Genomic DNA, 18,717 nt, shown 5'->3' with positions numbered 1-18,717 from the left:
GTTGCATATCCAACCAAATGACCAACACATAGAACAACTTATTTTCTCGGCGATTTGCGCACCACTTGGCCACCGACCAATTAGTTGTTTGTAGTGGTCGTACTACTTGCTCATAGACTCTTGGATGATGTCCCATTGATGGTTGAGCGATCTTGTCCCATAATTTCACATGACCTCCCTGCAGTAGGGCTCGAAATTTTTGTGCTTATGAAACCAAGAATGAATATTGGATCATAATGTTATGCCCTTTTGCTACGTGCCATGGATTGGATCGATGCTAGTGGCCAATCACGCATAGCACAACAATTCATCCTCCCTCATGTTGAAACTTTCTCCTCTAATCCTCTTCTTTGGATCGGCCAGCGAATCCTCCGGATCAAGGCCTGTCTCGTCGGCGGACGTGTCCTACTCCGGCTGTTGGGTGTACGTGCCTGGCTGCCTGGTGTACGAGTCTGTCTATTGGGCGTACACCTCCGGCTAGGAGTCATCACTTGTCTGTCCTTGAAGCCCCCGCCTCCCCCGTGAATCATCTCCCCTATCGCGTCGTCAGATGTTGCCGCGCCTGGTTGAGACAAACCGTCGAATAAAGAGCAGCCACCCAGCTGACCCGCTCCCGGTGTCCGTGACCAGACAAGCTGGAGTGATGACGAGTCAATGAAATGGGGCGGCGCCGCGTCGAGGTCGACGCAATACGACACATACCCGACAACGGAGGTCGGGTCTGCTGCTGACGACTGAGCTACTTGGTGGCGTAGAAGTAGGGCGGTGTGTGTGTGGACGACGTCAGTGGCGCCTCTCGTCCACACCTGACACACTTATTTTTGCCGGCTGCTGCCTCCTCTTGCTCCTTTGCCTTCCTTTTAAGACGCCAGGCTTGTCGCGTCATCGAGTTGATCTTGTAGGCCGTCACCTTTGCTGATCCTTCGCCTCTGGCAGCTCCGGCAGCTCTTCGTATGGGTCCATGCGGCAGCGAAAGGCGAAAAGCATGGGAACTGGCGTGGAGGGCGACGTTGATCGAAACGGGAAGGGTGAAGAAAGTGTGGTTTTTGGCGCAGAAACAAGACCACTCCAAATGTGCGGGCTCTGCCTCGGTTTTGGTGGGCTAGGGATATTATAGTCCAGCGTGGCAGAGGTCCGGATTCCCGCAAAGTTCCCCTAATTTGCTTTCGGTTTATGGAAAAACAGATGCGTTCGTGGACAAATATAAAATTATAGATCCACCTTGAATGACAAAGTATTCCCATACAATTTGATCCACGCGTTTATGGGCTATTTGAGGGTCCATGTTAAAAATGCCCTTAACCTTGAACATAGCTGAAGTTGGAGAACGCAAAATATCTGCTTGAAAGAAAACAGGTAGCGAATTGGTTAACCTTGAACATACGTGAAGTTGAAGAACGCAAAATATCTGCAGTGCGCGATGCCCAATTGCCGGGTTTCATCACGTGAGCTTTTCGTAGTACGCAGATGACAACTGACTATCACTATGCTGTTTTCGACGTGTACATGCGATCAATGTTCAAAATATCTGACAAGCGGCTAGGCTGACTATTAATCAGCCGAGCCCCTTGGTCAGATACCCCTTCACTCAAAAATGGTAGACATACAAAGATTTGTAAAAGCCTGTAAACTGTTTCCATCTAACAACCAATCACAAACCTCTCCCCCCCCCCCCCCCCCCCCCCCCCCCCTCCCCCCTGATTTTCGGAGGGGTGGGCCGTCCCGCTCACCTATTGACCAATGAAAACTAACCCATCCTGTAAAAGCCTGTAAACTGTTTGTACGTGTAGCATTGCCGCCCTTCACTAGCCTTCCGCACATCACACTTTGTCCCTCGTTAGAGAGGACATGTGTTGTAGTGTTGTTCTAATTTATTTGTCAATGACTCATTTTTTGACAGGTAATATATAGTTACATATTGATAAAATATTGTCTTATTTAAAGGCTTAAAGCACACTGATGTTTGTTTCCATTTTTACCTTATTAGTGCTTGAAACTTGAGAATTGCAAGTAAAATTGACCGATTAATAGTCGACCGATAAATAAAATAATCGACTGAATTACGATTAATCTCTAACTTTCAGCCCACCAAAACGCTAACAATAAGCGATATCCTCAATATTGCATGCGATCAAGCCCCAACAATCAACCCGTCTCGAAGACAAAGAAAACTTTTCAATGCATCTATTTGTCTCATATGTCGCCCCTACCCCTACACCCTAGACACTGACTAAAGTAGGCCTGAGTCATTATCTTTGTACTTACTCTGTTCCAAAATAACTGAAATTCTAGGATTTTTCTAAGTTGAACTTTATTAAAGTCTACTTTAAAATATATCAACACAATACATTTCATTAGATTTATTATATATCTGATATTGTATAGTTCTACAAATTTTCTATAGGTAAGATCAAACTTAAAAAAGATTGACTTAGGAAAATCCTTAAACTTAAATTATTTTGGAACGAAGGGAGTAATGTTTATCCCTTGTTTGCATATTTGCTCGTGGGCTCTTCTCTGTCGTTGTTTTCAAGTTTTTGCTGGGACAGGTTGCAGTGTGAGATCTTTCGATCTACAACACCACGGACAAATTAAAAGGTACTCCAGTTACTCTTTCATTTGATCGATGACGAGTAGAGCCTTCATGAAACACCACAAACAATTGATAACACGTAGGGCCTTCATGAAACCCGCAACCCAAAGCACCCGTGAGTCCCTATTTATAGGGAGCTTAGATCAACTCTAGAAGAGTCTTTAAGACACCCACCCTTTAAAAGAAATTACCAATATAAAGGGTAGGGAATGAAAACCACACTCTCACAAATTCCCTCCGTGCGAACCAACCTATGGTTGGATGGTTAGAGGGACCGTGGTATCTCTAGCCCACCAGGGTTCAAGTCCTGATGCTCGCATTTATTCCTGGATTTATTTCAAAATTTCTGACGATGCACATTCAGTGGGAGGAGACGTTCCCATCGATGACAATGTGGCTACGGTGACTTCGTAAATTTTAAGATGATATGCTGGCTCAGTCTTTCGGGGTGCTCATAGGGGTAGGGTGTGCGTGTGTGCGTTCATAGGGGTGAGTGTATGCGCGTGTATATGAACGCTTGCGTCTGTACTGTGTTAAAAAAACAAATTCTCTCCGCTAGTCACCCCGTGCTCGTGGACACGGGAGCCGCACCGCTCGCTAGTTTGGCCTGATAGTGAAGGGGAGTTCCTCTCTCATTCCTTGCCCCGCCAGTGTCATCTCACCTCACCGTGCGCCCTGTCTCACCTCCCGTGAATCCAGTGATGATCTCATGGAGTCCTAGGAGCTCTAGGAGGATGAGCCCACCCACGCTGAAGTGGATCAGATGAGCTAGTAAACAATAGATGCTTCCGCAGTGGAGGCCATAGCCACGACCGTCGGCGTGACTGATGTGGAGTGGATGCTCAAAATGGACGCATATGCTTGTGCCACTGTGGCGGTTGTGGAGGAGCGGATGCTCAAGGCGGCGATGGATGCTTCCGCTGCTGAGATCGCTGCGGGGGCCGAGGGTGGGGCCCGAAGGAGGGTGCCGAGGAGTCCAACATCGTCGTGATGGATATATCTTCAGACGACAACAATGATTCTTGCTATGTCGTGCACTTGCATCATCTTGAGATTATGTTGTCGGTGCAGTCTCACTTGGACCGTTATTATCATTTTTATGTTAAATTTGGACCTTATCTATCTTTGAATTTTAATATGGTCATTTCATGTAATGTGTATCAAAACTCAGATCGCTCGTGTTGTTATTCAGTCGATGGGGGAAAAACTCAACTCACCCCCCCCCCCCCCCCCCCCGGGCAACTGGGGGAAATCTAGGTACTGCCACCGGCCCCTCTCCTCATCTCCTTCCTACCTCACCGCCGCCAGAGGGCGCATGGCGTCAACGGTGGAAGGGGCCCTCTTGTCCTCTCACATAGTGGCCTTGACGCGAGGCAGGGCTGCCGGGTTGGACAGCGGTGCTAGGCGGTGGTGGCGAGTTGGACCAGAGCTGCGATGGTGGCGTGGCAGCTGCATGACTGGTGGCATGGTGGCGGTGCGTGCTAGCAGTGTTGGTGGTGGCGGACACAGCTGGTGTAGCGATGGTTTGGCCAGATCTGGCCACATGGTGGCTCGGGGCGAGGGCGGCACGTGCTGCGCGCGGCGGTCTCTGCCATGGCCATCTCGGCTGGTGGAGGTGGTGGTGCAGTGCTGATAGTAGGAAAAAAAAATATGGATGTAGCTCAAAGAGTCTGATTTTGCACAACTGCTTTGGAGGCTTTAATTTTTAAACGCCGTTCGCTTTGAAACCATTATAAATGCTAAAACATATAGGGAATCCTCTAGAATTAATCATAGAAGTTGAACATATGACCAGTACTTTCTACTCCCTTTTATCTTGCAAAAACGTCTTATATTATGGGACGGAGGGAATAAATTCACGGAGGTCATCATACCCTCATTAGTGATTCAGTGTAGTGTACGTGTCCGTCTCCCCAATATAAATAGCTTCAGCTGCTAGACCACCTCCAAGTCCTACAAAACTGCAGTCGCTGAAACCTCGTGCGACTCACAGTCTCAAGATGGCCTTCGGGCAAGAGGCCATAGAACAACTATCGCAGGAGCTTGTCGGCGGGTATGATCTCAACGCGAGGCTTCTGGCATTGCTGCGCCGCGGCCCCCTCGACGGACGTGGACAGGAGAGGGCCGCGGCGATGAGCCAGGAGCTCTCCCGGGTGTTCATGGTGTCTCTGTTCATGCTCAATTCTCGAGAGAGCAGCAGATCGGTGGTAGACAGGATGGCATCGCCAGCGGCAACGATCACTGAGGGTAGCATCGATGAGCGGGCTCCGGCGAAGGACATGCGTATCTGGTACACTACTGACTCTTGTCATTTTTCCTGGCTATATGCACTCTTGTGTTTTCTTCATTTACCAGATGTGTTGCTGTGCTGTTGTCTCCATGGAACAATATAGTGGTGGAGAAGAGGTTGCTCCCCCGAGGAAGGGCAGAGAAAACGAGGTTATCAAGAAGGAGATTACAGCCTCGCCTTACAGTGATGGTTACCAATGGAGAAAATACGGACAAAAGAACATTCACAAAAGAAAATTTGCAAGGTGAAGTGCTAAGACCTCGAGCGCTTCTACAATCAAAAATAGATATAATATGAAAATATATTTTAATGACTATCTAATGATATCAAATTCGTTACATAGATCTTGATAATTTTTGCTACAAAATTGGTCAAATTTTACGATCTTTGACTTCAGAAAAAAGTTATGGACCCTCTTTTCAGAGACGGGGGAGTATCTAATTAGACCCAGACTCTTAATAAAAACAGTGTGTACTATAAGATACATCCATGGGTCAAATTTTAGAAGGTGCACACCATTGATGATGAGTAGCACAAAACCATGATTTTTTTAAAGGTGTGCACACAATTTGAAATAAAAAAACAGAGGGATGCTGGATAAATATTTAGACTACAAAACTGGTTAGCTGAGTCAGGCAAACATATCATTTTAGAAATTCAACGCCGGGTCAAACTGCACATTTTTGGTAACTTTTAGAAATTGCAGCACCAACTTTGTTCGAGGCGTTACTTTTAAGAAATTCAATTTTTAGAAGTTAAACCTTTTCAAATATATAAAATTTTAGAAATTTAAGGGAATGTTAAACTTTTGAAATTCAAACTTTAAAAATTCATACTTAATAAAATGTTAAAGATCTGGAGGTGCTACCCAAATTTGTGGGGAGTGCTACACGGAGACTTAAATGAATAGCCATCACAGGATTTCGCTCCACCCATGGTTGGAACTAGTAATTCGTTGGGTCTACAGCAATTTTAATTTTCTTAAATGTCGAAACCTGTTTGTTTACTAGTTCATTTAAAATTGTCCAACTCTTATAAGACCATCTTTGCAAAATAAACAGAAACAAAAATTATGAAAAACACATGGTCAGATTTTGATTCTCTAGCTTGTTTCCATTCTTCTAGTTGAACATAACTATTTCCTTTACTATTTCCAACATTCTAGTACCAAGAATGTATTTATTTATTTTTGGAGTTGGACCAACTATGTATTTCTAGTGTACTCCCCCACATTCCAAATGAATCATAGGTATATAACTTTCTGAGCTTTGTCGATCAAGAAAATAAATTAAACATAGGTGTCTAAGTGTGTTCAGAAATCAACCTTCTTTTGCATCTGATCAAATTTATAGAAACAAAAGTTTAACATCTACTATACTCCAAATGTATTACCATTAGATCCACCATGAAATGTATTCTTGTATTTTATTTGTATAGATACTGATATTTGATCAAACTTTACAAATTAAAATTAATAGACAATAATTTAGACATGAAACTTTGTCTTACCCACACTGCAAATAGGGCGGTCTGTTTCTGCTCAGCTCAAATGCTCCCTCATAAATAGTAGTTTTTTTTAAGTTTATAAATAGTAAAATTGAAATGACTGCAGCCTCTCTAACTGTATATGCATGCAGGTCCTACTACAAATGCATGTTTAGCCATGACCTCGGCTGCAGGGCGAAGAAGACGGTGCAGCAGCAGGATAGTAGCAGCGGCGATCGTCCTATGTTCCAGGTCACCTACGTGCACGAGCACAAGTGCCGACAACAAACAGTGCCTCCCGGAGAAGCTACCAAGAGCGGCCACTTCGATCCTCAACCTCAACACGCCGAATTGGATGACGACACCATGGCCTCGTGCCTCGCCATGGTCATCGGGGGAGCTGCGCCTGCAGGCCCGTCGTCCTCGCCCTTGCCGTCGCCGCCACCCGTGGGAGCGAGCCCGAGTGACCCTGACGGCGGGCGTACGCCGAGCCCGCTGGACGTGAGCACGGGCCTGGAAGCGGAGATCTCGTGCGGGTCACCATTTGCTTCCCTGAAGGCACCTGCAGCTCCATCGTGGTCGTCGTCCTCGCTGCCCGTGGAAGCGATCAGCTCGAGTGATCCAGCGGTGTACGTACCGGTCGGCAGCGGACTCTCCACGAGCACAGACGCTATGGCGATGGACGATATTTTTTTAGGAAAAGCAAAGCTTTATAACTTAACGGTGCTCGGGCAAGTCGCCCAAAACACAAAGCGCCACACGGGGCGGTACATCAGAATCCCACATCATACATTCATTCGGTAGGCAATCTCGTCCGACCTGAGCAAGTTCATGCGCTACAGAATTTGCTTCACGACGACACAGAAACACATGATGTCTAGAGAACCATATCTTCAGTTGGAACTTGGCATCTTCGATCATAGCCGCGAACGGAGAGGAGTTCACCCTACCCAGGTCCATTGCTTCTTGCAGGAGCTTGGAATCCGTTTCGAACACCACCCGGAGAGCTCCAAGATCAGTGGCCGTACTGATGGCTTGTGTGAAGGCTATCACTTCAGCACCAAAGGGGTCAGCCACCTGTGTCGTTCTGCCCGCGCGTGCCGCGATCACATCCCCAGTGGCATCATGAACCACCACTCCCCATGTTGCCGATTGTTCGCCTGGTCTGAATCCACCATCCAAATTCACCTTGAGTATGCCGTCAGTTCGTGGAGTCCATCTCTGCTTCTCCTTCTTCCCCACCTTGGTACTGAAGATCTGCATGTACTCCATGGTGTTGGACAGTACGCGCCGCCCAAGTTCGTCACAGGTTACGGCAGCCTCTCCCTCACGTACTCCATTCCGGTTATTCCACCAGTGCCACCACATGGTGACGATCTGCACCCGCTTATTTTCGTCTAGCCCCCACAAGTAGTCTAGCATGACATGCACAGAAGTTATTTCTTCTAAGTCTTGTCTCTCCTTCTCCAGTCCGATCGCCCGCCACACCGCTTTCACTGATTTGCATTTGATAAAGAGATGCGCCCCATCCTCGTCAACGCAGCCACAAAAGAGGCACTTTGTGCTTTCCAGTTTCATGCCTCTTCTCACAAGGTTTGTACGGAAGGCTAAGGATTCATGTTTCAGGCGCCAAGTGAACATTTGGATCTTGCGAGGACATGGGAGCTTCCAAATACGCTTCCAGGACTGATCAGCACACTCCTCCAAGTTGCCAGCTCTCGTACTGCTGCTTCCAGCGCTTTGTGGGCTGTCAGATTTGCCGAGCTGAACCTGGAGTTTATATGCATTCCGGACAGAGTGATGCCCCTTGCTGTCATAGTGCCAGGCAATAAAGTCAGTTACCCCCTTCCGGAGGGGAATTTGTAAGATATGACGAGCATCATCCGCCCAAAAAGTGTCATTAACCAGCTGAACATCCCAAGAACCCGTGACTGGGCAGATGAGTTCACTAACATTAGTCAGAATGTTCTGTCCTCGTGGGGTGATCACTCTCCGCGACCATGCCCTAGGAATCCACGGGTCCGTCCAGATTTTCACTTGTGTGCCGTCTCCGATACGCCAGATATATCCTTGTCTGACTAGCTCAATCCCATGCAGGATGCTCCTCCAGGAGTAGGATATACCGTCTCGAGGTTCTGCTTCCAGCACGGTACTGTGAGGGAAGTAGCGTGCCTTTAGAATGCGGGAACAAAGACCGTCTGGGTTTTGTAAGAGCCGCCAGCCCTGCCGGGACAGCATTGCTACGTTGAAGTCATGCATGTTCCTGAAGCCCAATCCGCCTAAAGCTTTTGGTTTGCTAAGCGTTTCCCAACTGATCCAATGCATCTTCGCCTCCTTGTCCTGCTGGCTCCACCAGAATTTGCTCAGTAGCGTGTCTAGTTCTTTGCAAAAACCCTTAGTTAGATCAAAGCAGGACATGGCAAAGGTGGGAATAGCCTGCCCGACCGCTTTTACCAACGTTTCTTTACTGGTTTTTGCCAACAGGCGCTCCTGCCAACCATGCATTCTCCCACATAAATTTTTCTTGATGTAGCCAAACACTTGCGCCTCGATCGGCCTACATGCACCGGTAAACCCAGGTATCTATCATTCCAGTTCTCACTGCTAATGCCGAGCTGCGCCTTCACCTCATCCTTGGCTTGCACCGAAGTGTTCTGTGAGAACATGATCGCAGATTTTTCTAGATTAATGCACTGCCCCGAGCAATTTTCATAAAGATCCAGCGCTTCCCGGAGAGCTCTTGCCTCTTCGTGATTTGCTTTAAGTAAGATCATTGAGTCATCAGCAAAGAAAAGATGTGATACAGCTGGTGCAGCATGACATACACGGATCCCAGTGATTGTTCCTTCCCTCTCTGCCTCATGCAACAACGCTGACAGTCCTTCCGCACAAATGACAAAGAGATATGGCGACAACGGATCCCCTTGACGCAGGCCACGGGTTGGGCAGAATTGGTCTGTGAGTACCCCATTCACTTTAATCTGGTATCTTACCGTGCGTACACACTTCATGACGAGGTTTACCCATCTAGACCGAAACCCAAGCTTGCGCAACATGGCTTCAAGGAAGTTCCACTCGACCCTGTCGTATGCTTTGCTCATGTCCGCCTTAACAGCAGCCACCCCCTCTCTTCCGTTCCTCTTATTCCGAATGAAGTGTGAAATCTCATATGATATTAACACGTTATCCGTTATGAGCCGGCCCGGGACAAAGGCACTTTGGTTTTTAGAAATGATGTCCGGGAGCACTACTTTGAGCCTATTAGCAATGACTTCGGAAATGAGTTTATATACCACGTTGCACAGGCTGATGGGCCTCAAGTCTTTGATTCTGGTTGGATCCTTCACCTTGGGGATGAGAACTACCAAGGTGTCATTCCATCCCTCCGGCATATCTGCACCATTCAGAACTTTGAGCACCTCATCCACAACATATTCACCCATGAAATGCCAGTGACGCTTGAACACAATAGATGGCATGCCATCCGGTCCTGGAGCTTTGAGATCGCCAATATGGTCAAGGGCTGCCTTCACCTCTTCTCTCGTATAGCTTGCGTCCAGAACCTCAAGCATATCACCGGTGACACGAGGGTTGACCTTCTCAATGAGCTCGTCAACTCGGTCACCCGCGGTGGAAGTGAATAGATCCTAAAAAAACGAGCAGACATAATTAGTGAAATCTTCCTCTTCAACTACTGAGTCATCCTCCCTCCTGAGCTCCTTTATCCTATTTGCCTTCTTCCTCCCAGACGCCACCAGATGGAAATAGCGGGTGTTTCTGTCCCCATCGACTAGCCACCAAACATTTGCTCGCTGTTTCCACATTGTATTCTTCTTCTTCTCAAGTTTCTCTACCAAACACCTCAACCTAGCCTCCTCCAAGACTTTTTCATGGCTTACCCGGGCTTGCATGCACATCTCAAGATCCTTTTTTGCTCTCTTTAATCTGCCTTCCAATTCGCCAACAACGTTCTTATCCCACTCCCTCATAGTCTCTGCCACCGACCTCAACGCCGCTGCCACACCCCCCGATCTATTTGTCCAACTTCTCTCCCAAGCCTCCCTGATAATCTCCTCACATCCCTCCTCTTGCAGCCAACGAGCTTCAAATCAAAAACCTCTGTCTCCTCTCATCCACTTCCTATCCTCTCCTTCCGTGTGGACGATGATGGGTCTGTGATCTGAGTGCCTTGGTAAGCCATTAACCACCGTGTGATTTGGAAACTGTGACCTCCACTCCTCATTCCCCACAGCCCTGTCAAGTCTCTAGCAGATATATGTGTTTAGATCTTTGCTATGATTCCTCCAAGTGAAAATATCCCCCTCAAACCCTAGGTCAGCCAACTCACACACCTCCAGCGCCTCCCTAAATCCGTTCATCATATGTTGAGCCCTAGGAGCACCACCCACCTTCTCTACCTCCGACAAAATCTCGTTAAAATCACCAACACAGATCCAGGGCCGCCCTTGTTGATGCTGCTGTTTGAGTAACTTCAGAGTTCTCCAAGTTTCCTTTTTCCTCTTTGTAACTGATTCTCCATACACGCCTGTGAGTCTCCATACAGGCTTATTACCTTCCTTCACATCTACATCTACATGCCTTCTTCCAAAAGATCTAAGTGTAACATCGACACCCCTTCGCCAAAACATCGCAATACCTCTACTCCTCCCCTCCGGGTTCCACACCGACAGGTTCACTAGCCCTAGCTTCCACCTTAAGTGTTGCAACTCCTTCTCATACAGCCGTGTTTCAGATAAAAACAACACATCGGGATCCTCCACCCTACCTAGTTCAAGGAGGGAACGAACTGCCGGGCCATTCCCGAGCCCCCGGCAGTTCCAGGTTATTATTTTCATTGGGCCCGGCGGGGCTGCTCTGACAGCCCGGCCGATGGGATATGTTGGTTCTCACTTCCTGACTCTTCTACCTCCTGAACTGTACCTCCATGTTCTATTCTCCCTCTCTTTGCTTCCAATTCTCGCCCATCCTCTCCCTCAATGTCTCTCTTCTGTCCCAGACTAGATTGGTTGGTGCCACTTCCACTACGGTTACCACCTTTTCCCTCCCTTTGAACCCTCCTGAATTTCTTTGGCACATAGGCCTGTGTATCCTGCTTGCCTCCCTCTACTTTGCCTACTTCACCCGTGTTCTCTGATGGGAGTGCAGCCTTCTCTACTTCTTTAGCTTGTACCTTAAGTTGCTTATTACCTATATTCTCCTGTCCGCCTTCCCGTACAACTCCTTGCTCCATGTTAAGTTGCTTCGGAGTACCAGCTCACCTGGCCTCACTTGGCATTTTCTGTGGGTTGTTCACCTCCTCGCCTTTTTTTGACAGTTCTTTCCTCCCCCCCACTGTTATTATCATCCCCCTTGCGCCATGATAGACTATCACTCCCACTTCCCGATCTGTCTCCTGATCTGCTAAAGCCATAGTTCCGGTGGTTATCACCCCTGTGCTTACCCTTCCAACCTCCACTGTCCATAATGCCCCCCTTCTTCCTCCCCATATCTGCCTTCAACCAACTCCCGTACTGAGCCTTCTCTCCTTTCGCCAGCTTAGTTGTACAGTCTTTTTCTCCATGGCCAATTATACCGCATGTGTAACAGAAGTCGGGCATGAATTCATACTCGAAGCGGCACCACCTCCCATTCTCCCCCTACCCATCTTGCCCCAATTTGTCTATATTCATCTGCTTACTCTGCTGCTTCTGTTTTTGTTGGTCTTCATCCTCCTCTAGGGTAAAGCCCCTCATGATCGGTTTCTCAATGTTCATCCTGACCTTCACCCTCATGAACTTGCCTATAGCTTTCCCATCCGCTCCTGCGTCCACTTCCACAAAACTACCAATAATATTACCGATCTCCTCCGCTGCTTCCTCATCCATCATGCCCAGGGGTAGGCTGTAGACTCGCACCCAGATGGGTATGTTGTTGAACTCATAATCCTCTAACCTTTTGCCTGGATCAAAGTCTTCCACCACCACCAAGTCTTTGTCAAACATCCACGGACCGTCCTCCAGAGCTTTCCTTTTCCCCGATTCCTGTTTGAAGGTGAATAGGAACAAGTTGTCGCCAACCTCCTTACAATCAGTACCCCTAATGGGGCACCAGATTCGCCCCAGTGTGAGGCTAATCGCGTCTTGATGGGCCGGTTTCTCAGACAGCACCTTCCCCATGGCCTGTGGCTCCATGTTCTTCCCTTTCTCCTTCGACGACGCCCGGATCTTCACTCCCTTTCTCTCTTCCTCGGACAACTTCAGCCTCCTCATCATGTTTCCCACTCCTTCCATCTTCCTCTCCCTGCTCTTCCTTCCAAACCCCTCCTCCTAGGTCAAAATGTATTACGACCGTGCGCCTAGGAAGCACGGAAGGCCGTGAGTTGGTTTGGTTTGGGCGGATCACGGACATGCTCTACCTCCACTGGAGAGATGACGGCGGCGCGGATCGATCATGGGAGGGGTTGCGACGAGAGGTCGAGGAGCCCCCAAAACCCTAATCGCCCCGTGATCGCCGGACCAGACGTGAACCGTCACCTAGCGGAACGGATGGAGTGGCGATGGACGATATTTACTTGCCATGCAACCCGCTATTTTCTCCCGTCGCGGTTCAGTCCATTAGTCGTTCGGACGATGCGCCCATGGCTGTTGCCAGGTTTACAAACACAACGTCAGCGTGGCCACCACACTACTCCTCAGTACGTCGTCGGGCACCATCACCGCCGCTCAAAAACCATATTTATACGTGTGCACACAATGTCACTGACGAACATCAACATGTGGTGGATTATATTATAGTACTTTATACTATGTATTTTGCGCACATGGTATTTTGTTATTTTATCTGTTCACTGGCACATGTGGGGGTTTCAGTCTTATCAGGCACCCTAATTAATGGCAAGAGTGATTCGTGGATTAACCTCCCTATGACGCATCGCTCTACTGACTGCACGGCGGACCTTGGATTGAAGAAACTAGATTATACTCCGCATGTTATTACAAGAATATTTTCCAATATATTTTAAGGAAGTTTTGTTGTATGAACATGAATATTTTGAGTAATAATATGATAGAAGGAGAATACACTGGGGTGCCTAACCTTGCATTGGATAGTTACTTTGCTACCTGAACTTGTAAAATACATGAAATTGATGCTCGAACTTGACTGTACATGTAAATATGGGAGGAAGCACCGTGTTTGCATGCACAAGTTTCATATACTTTACAGCTTTAGAAGCCAAAGTGACCGTCCAGTACAAGTTTAGGCACTCCGGTGCGTTTGCCTCATAGGATAACAAAAAGTGGAAGTACATATGATTTATTGCATTTGATCATTTTTATAATTGCAAAATATTTATTAAATACAAATAACATAATAGAGTGGAAATGATCATGCATGTTTGCTATGTTGGTGGATTTTTACTATATATATGCTATGCATGCTTGCATGTTAAGGTGGGTCTTTTTCCGCATGTTTCATCTTGAGATGGCACACTTACATGTTAAGAAAAATAGGTTAGTGGCTGCTAGCTAGTTAGATATAAAAGATTAAAGAGGTGTCATCAGGCAATCTTATCAGCCTGCATCATCACAGCCATCACGTGCGCTAGATTCGGCCCGCTCGGGCCTGACTAGCTAGAAACAACCAATTCGAGTGTTCCTCCTAGGCCAGGCCGAGTGCTGCTTTAAGTTCCATGTTGTGCAGGTCCAACAGTGCTCATAGGCAACCAAATGGGCCAAACTGCATCCCATGGCCTGGCTGGAGAGGATGGAGGCAATCAAACACATCCAACATCTTCGCCCATCTCTCTTGTGTCCTCTATCCTGTGGGGTTTTGCCCGTCATGGATGGCCTTCTCGAGCTCCTCCAAGTGAACCCCAAGGAAAATAAGGGGCACAACTGCCAGATGGAGGGCACAACGCCGTTGCAAAAAGCCAGCCAGAACTGCAGAAACATGAGGTGTTGCAAAGACCAACAACAGATTGGTTGTTGCATACGAGGGTAGCCGCGCTGCAAGCCGATATGATAGTGTTGCACTGCGAGGCATGCTACGATGGCGTCTTGGCTGCTTTGACGATGCTGGGACGGTGGCATGGCTGCCCTGGTGATGATGCGATGGCATGTTTCGATTGATGCTGGGACAGCTTCTCGGCTGCTTCGACGATGTTGCTCCAGCATGCATCGATGGCAGTAGCAATGTTGCGATGGCATCCCAGCTGCTCCGACGTGCTTTGATGGCAGCGGTGTTGCGTAATGGCATGCTTTGATGGTAGCGGCGATATCGTGATGACATGATTCGAGGATCACGGTGATGGTGTGAGGCATACTGCAATGTCGGTCAGCTGCTTTGACGATGTTGTGATGACATGCTTTGATGGCAGCGGCCATGCTGCGACGCTGGACTGGTTGCTCCAACAATGTTGCGATGGCATACTTCAAAAGTCGCAGCGATGCTGTGAGGCATGCTACGGCTATGCCAAGGATGCGACTCCGAGCACTACTAGAGGGGGTTGTTTTGCACATGTGCTTCTTTGGGGAGGACAAGTGGGTGTGATCAGGCGCATCGAAAGGCAAGGGGAGGTGGCTGATTATTTCTTCTATATGTAGCCATTGGTGGCTACACTGGCTAGAACAAAATTAGACAATAATGAAACTATGCCTACTAGCCAATTGTATGTGCGTTGCAACGGTGGCATACACATTCTAATGGTTTTACATCAATCATATCTAACATATACCTTTAGAACATACATGTACATTAGATGGTATTGTTGATTCAATTTACTGTTAAATAGTTTCTCCTCCTCCACCAACCCTTTCTTTCTCTAAAAAACAAAGAAATCATTAACCTTGAAGAAATAAACCAGTGTATAGTGGGAATAGATGGGATAACAAACATGCTTGCGTGGGTTGTACTTGGTCAGGCTTCCCCTTGTTTTCTTGGCGTGCTAAGAATGGAACGGAGGCGGGTGAAAGTTGAGCTAAATGGGAACGCTATATCTTTTTTAGGTAGTATAGATAGATAGATTTGTCGTGTATAGTACTGAATGGTTGGGACTAGTAGAGCGAATTTTTGATTGGTTTGTTTGTCATGGCAGTGGATCTATTGGGGAGACACGTGCGTGTCAACCTGACAATGGTTAACCATTACATGCATCCCCGTGGGTAATTACTCTATTAGGGGGCATGAATGGGCTAGTTTTACTGCCCACGGGAAAGTTGTTGGGTCAAATACCTTATACATCAGGTAAGACGGGGACAAGGATGGAATAGCATTACCCATACCTGCAGTGGTAGTGTTAGGATTGGATAATGACCCGGGCAACCCCAAGCTGATTGCATGCTACAGTGCCAAACAGTGACATGTATGCTACGGTACACAAAGAGATTTGAGGCCAACGTAGGCCATGGCCCACCCTGCCTGGGGCCTAGCGCCACCACTGCATACCCGTTATCCACCTTATCCGTGATGGCCTTATATGTGAGCCCTAAAATATTAGACCCTAGGTAATTCCACACATGCCCACCCAAATTTCTACCATCCCCGCTATTTGGCCAAAAGAAGCCCAAAGAAAACCCTAAACTAACCACAACACATGGCCCCAAATGGCCTTACATGTTGTTTATTATGCTGAAATAATTTTTTTGTTGTTGAAATGTTGTTGTTGATTGCGGGTATGGGTTTCCCCACGGGGATGAAATCTAGATGGGGCCGAGGATGGGATTTTTTTATCCCCGTAGGCGAGGACGGGGATGGGGATAGATGTGGGGAGCCTATCATGGGGATGGGGATGGGTGTCCAATAACCGCATGGGTAATCCCCATTGCCAGCTTGACGTGAGTGCATCCTAGAAATGAAGGAGATGTGATTAAATTAGCAATTACCAAGCTGGATGGGGTTGCGGTCGGTAAAAGGAAATTGAGAATCATGCAAAGATCCTGCGATCGGTGGGGCTCGAGGGATGAATGACATACCCTTTAATACTAGAGATTATAGAGGGAATAGAGGGGAGAATAAGTGTGTGTCGGTTTTCACCTAGTTTTCTTATGTGCTAAGCATGGAACGGAGGCGGGTGAAGGTTGAGCAAAATAGGAACATTATGTCTTTTCTAGGTAGTGTAGATAGATTGATTTGCCGTGTACGATAGTGAATCGATTGGGATTGATGGAGAATTTTTTGGATTGATGATTGATTTATTTTTTATGATTGTGGATATGTTGGGAAGACACGTGAGTGCATCCTAATAAAGGAAGGAAATGTGATTGAATTAGAAATTGCTCAACTAGGTGGGGGTTGCAGTCAATAAATTAAAAGGAAATGGAGAATCGTGGAAAGATCCTACAATCGGTGGGGCTCAGGGGATTGAACGAATTATAGACACCCTTTTAATAGTAGAGATTATAGAGGGAATAGAGGGGAGAAGACGTGCATGCCGGTTTTCCTCTGGTTTTCCTGGTGTGCTAAGCATGGAATGGGGGAGGATGAAGGTTGAGCAAAATGGGAACTTTATGTCTTATTTAGGTAGTGTAGATGGATTGATTTGTCGTGCATAGTAATGAATCGGGGCTGTTGGAGACAATTTTTGTTTGGTGATTGATTTATTTTTTGTGACGGTGGATGAGTTGAGGAGACACATGTGTGCGGACGAGACTTGCCTGCTCCCCCGACATGTGCCCATCTGTGCTCCCGCGTACGTGGCTTGTTTTGATTGATTGGAACAAAATAAGGTCCGGCCCCACCCCCTTAAAATCAGGGGGTGATGATTAGATTAGAAAGAGAAAAAGAAAAAAGACAGTCGTAGGATGAAGTGGGAGCACGGATGGGAGCATGGGAAGGGAGCGGGCAAGCCAGATCCCATGTGTGCACCCTAAAAAATGAAGGATATGTGATTGAATCAGCACTTGCCAAACTGTGTGGGGTTGCGGTCGGTAAAAAATAGAGGTCAGTAAAAGGAAATGAAGAATCATGGAAAGATCCTTCGATTGGTGGGGCTCGGGGGATGGACTCACTTTAATAGTAGAGATTATAGAGGGAATAGAGGGGAGAAGACGTGTGTGCCGGTTTTCCCATGGTTTTCTTGGCGTGCTAAGCATGAAATAGAGGCGGATGAAGGTTGAGTGAAATGAGAATGATATGTCTTTTTTAGGTGGTGAGATTGATTGATTTACCGTTTATGGTAGTGAATCGGTTGGGGCAGCTGGAGACAATTGTATGATTGATGAGTGATTTGTTTTTTTACGGAAGTTTATCGGTTAGGGAGACACGTCAGTGCATCATAAAAAGGGAAGGAGATGTGATTGAATTAACACTTACCATATTGGGTGGGGTTGCGGTTAGTAAAAGGAAATAGAGCATCATGGGAAGATCCTTCGATCAATGGGCTTGGGGGATGAACGACGTACAAAACATCCCCTTTAATAATAGAAAGTATACAGAAAATAGAGGAGAGAAGAGGTGCATGCCGGTTTTCCTGTGGTTTTCTTGGCGCATTAAGCATGGAACGGAGACGGCTGAAGGTTGAGCGAAATGAGAACGTTTTGTCTTTTTTGGTAGTGTAGATAGTGTGATTTGTCGTGTACTCCCTCCTTTCCGGTTTATAGGGCTCAATTCAAAAATCTCACCAACCAAGGTAGATGGTGAGTGGTGGAATACTTTTTGTAGTTTGCAAAAACATCCAATTAATGCTCTTGTTTCCTCAGAAGATTATGTTTACCAATGCATTAATTGCAATGCATGCATGCATAAAGTACATGCATTGGTCAATTTTCTCTTAATACTTGCATGCAATGATTTAATGCACCTTAAAATCTGAACTTGTGATGGGGAACAACCAAATTGAGCCTTATAAAATGGAAAAACTAAAATTTTGAGATAAGCCCTATAAACTGGAAAGGAGGGAGTATGATAGTGAATCGGTTGGGGCTGTTGGAGACAAATTTTTGATTGGTGATTGATTTGTTTTTTATGGCAGTGTTACATGTCCACCCAGCAGATCCAGCATCCTAAGAAAGGAAGGAGATGTGATTGGATCGGCATTTACCAAATTGTCCCCTTAATAGCAGAGATGTTGTACAGTAGGGAAACAAAAGTCTACAGTGGGCATCCCCAGTTTGCCTGTTATTGAATGACTTGCATTATGTGAGTTTTCGTGGCGTGACTTTCACTAGTAGGTTCTCTTGTCCATACGCCACCTACCATGCCAGATCAAGCCCCACCGATCAGCCTATCTCAAGGAGAATGAAAAGAAAATCTATCTATCAATGCATCCGTTTGTCTGACCGATGAAATGCCCGCCACCGTCAGACACAGATGAGTGGCAATCACAGAGTTTTACACGGAGGTGATCATTCAT

At 46.9% G+C, this 18,717-nt stretch overlaps 1 protein-coding gene across 1 annotated transcript; it reads left to right on the top strand.

The window, feature by feature from the left end:
• The first annotated feature begins 4,593 nt into the window (after nt 1-4,593).
• Nucleotides 4,594-18,489, top strand: LOC123039493 (WRKY transcription factor SUSIBA2-like). Its single transcript, XM_044462638.1, has 5 exons — nt 4,594-4,883; nt 4,987-5,127; nt 6,521-7,041; nt 12,920-13,062; nt 18,337-18,489. Exons 1-5 carry the CDS (start codon nt 4,594-4,596, stop codon nt 18,487-18,489), a joined length of 1,248 nt encoding a protein of 415 aa, XP_044318573.1.
• Nucleotides 18,490-18,717: the final 228 nt, after the last annotated feature.

This window comes from Triticum aestivum, chromosome 2B (assembly GCF_018294505.1).
Source record: "Triticum aestivum cultivar Chinese Spring chromosome 2B, IWGSC CS RefSeq v2.1, whole genome shotgun sequence".
Taxonomy (NCBI): Eukaryota; Viridiplantae; Streptophyta; class Magnoliopsida; order Poales; family Poaceae; genus Triticum; species Triticum aestivum.
The sequence above is the reverse complement of the archived record's forward strand: the minus strand, read 5'-3'. Positions and strand labels throughout refer to the sequence as shown.

Coding starts and splice junctions, on each gene's coding strand:
- LOC123039493 (XM_044462638.1), top strand. CDS start 4,594: ATGGCCTTCGGGCAAGAGGCCATAGAACAACTATCGCAGGAGCTTGTC. Junction 7,042..12,919: donor CTCCACGAGCACAGACGCTA/TGGCGATGGACG, acceptor GAACGGATGGAG/TGGCGATGGACGATATTTAC. Junction 13,063..18,336: donor GGCCACCACACTACTCCTCA/GTACGTCGTCGG, acceptor TTTTTATGGCAG/TGTTACATGTCCACCCAGCA.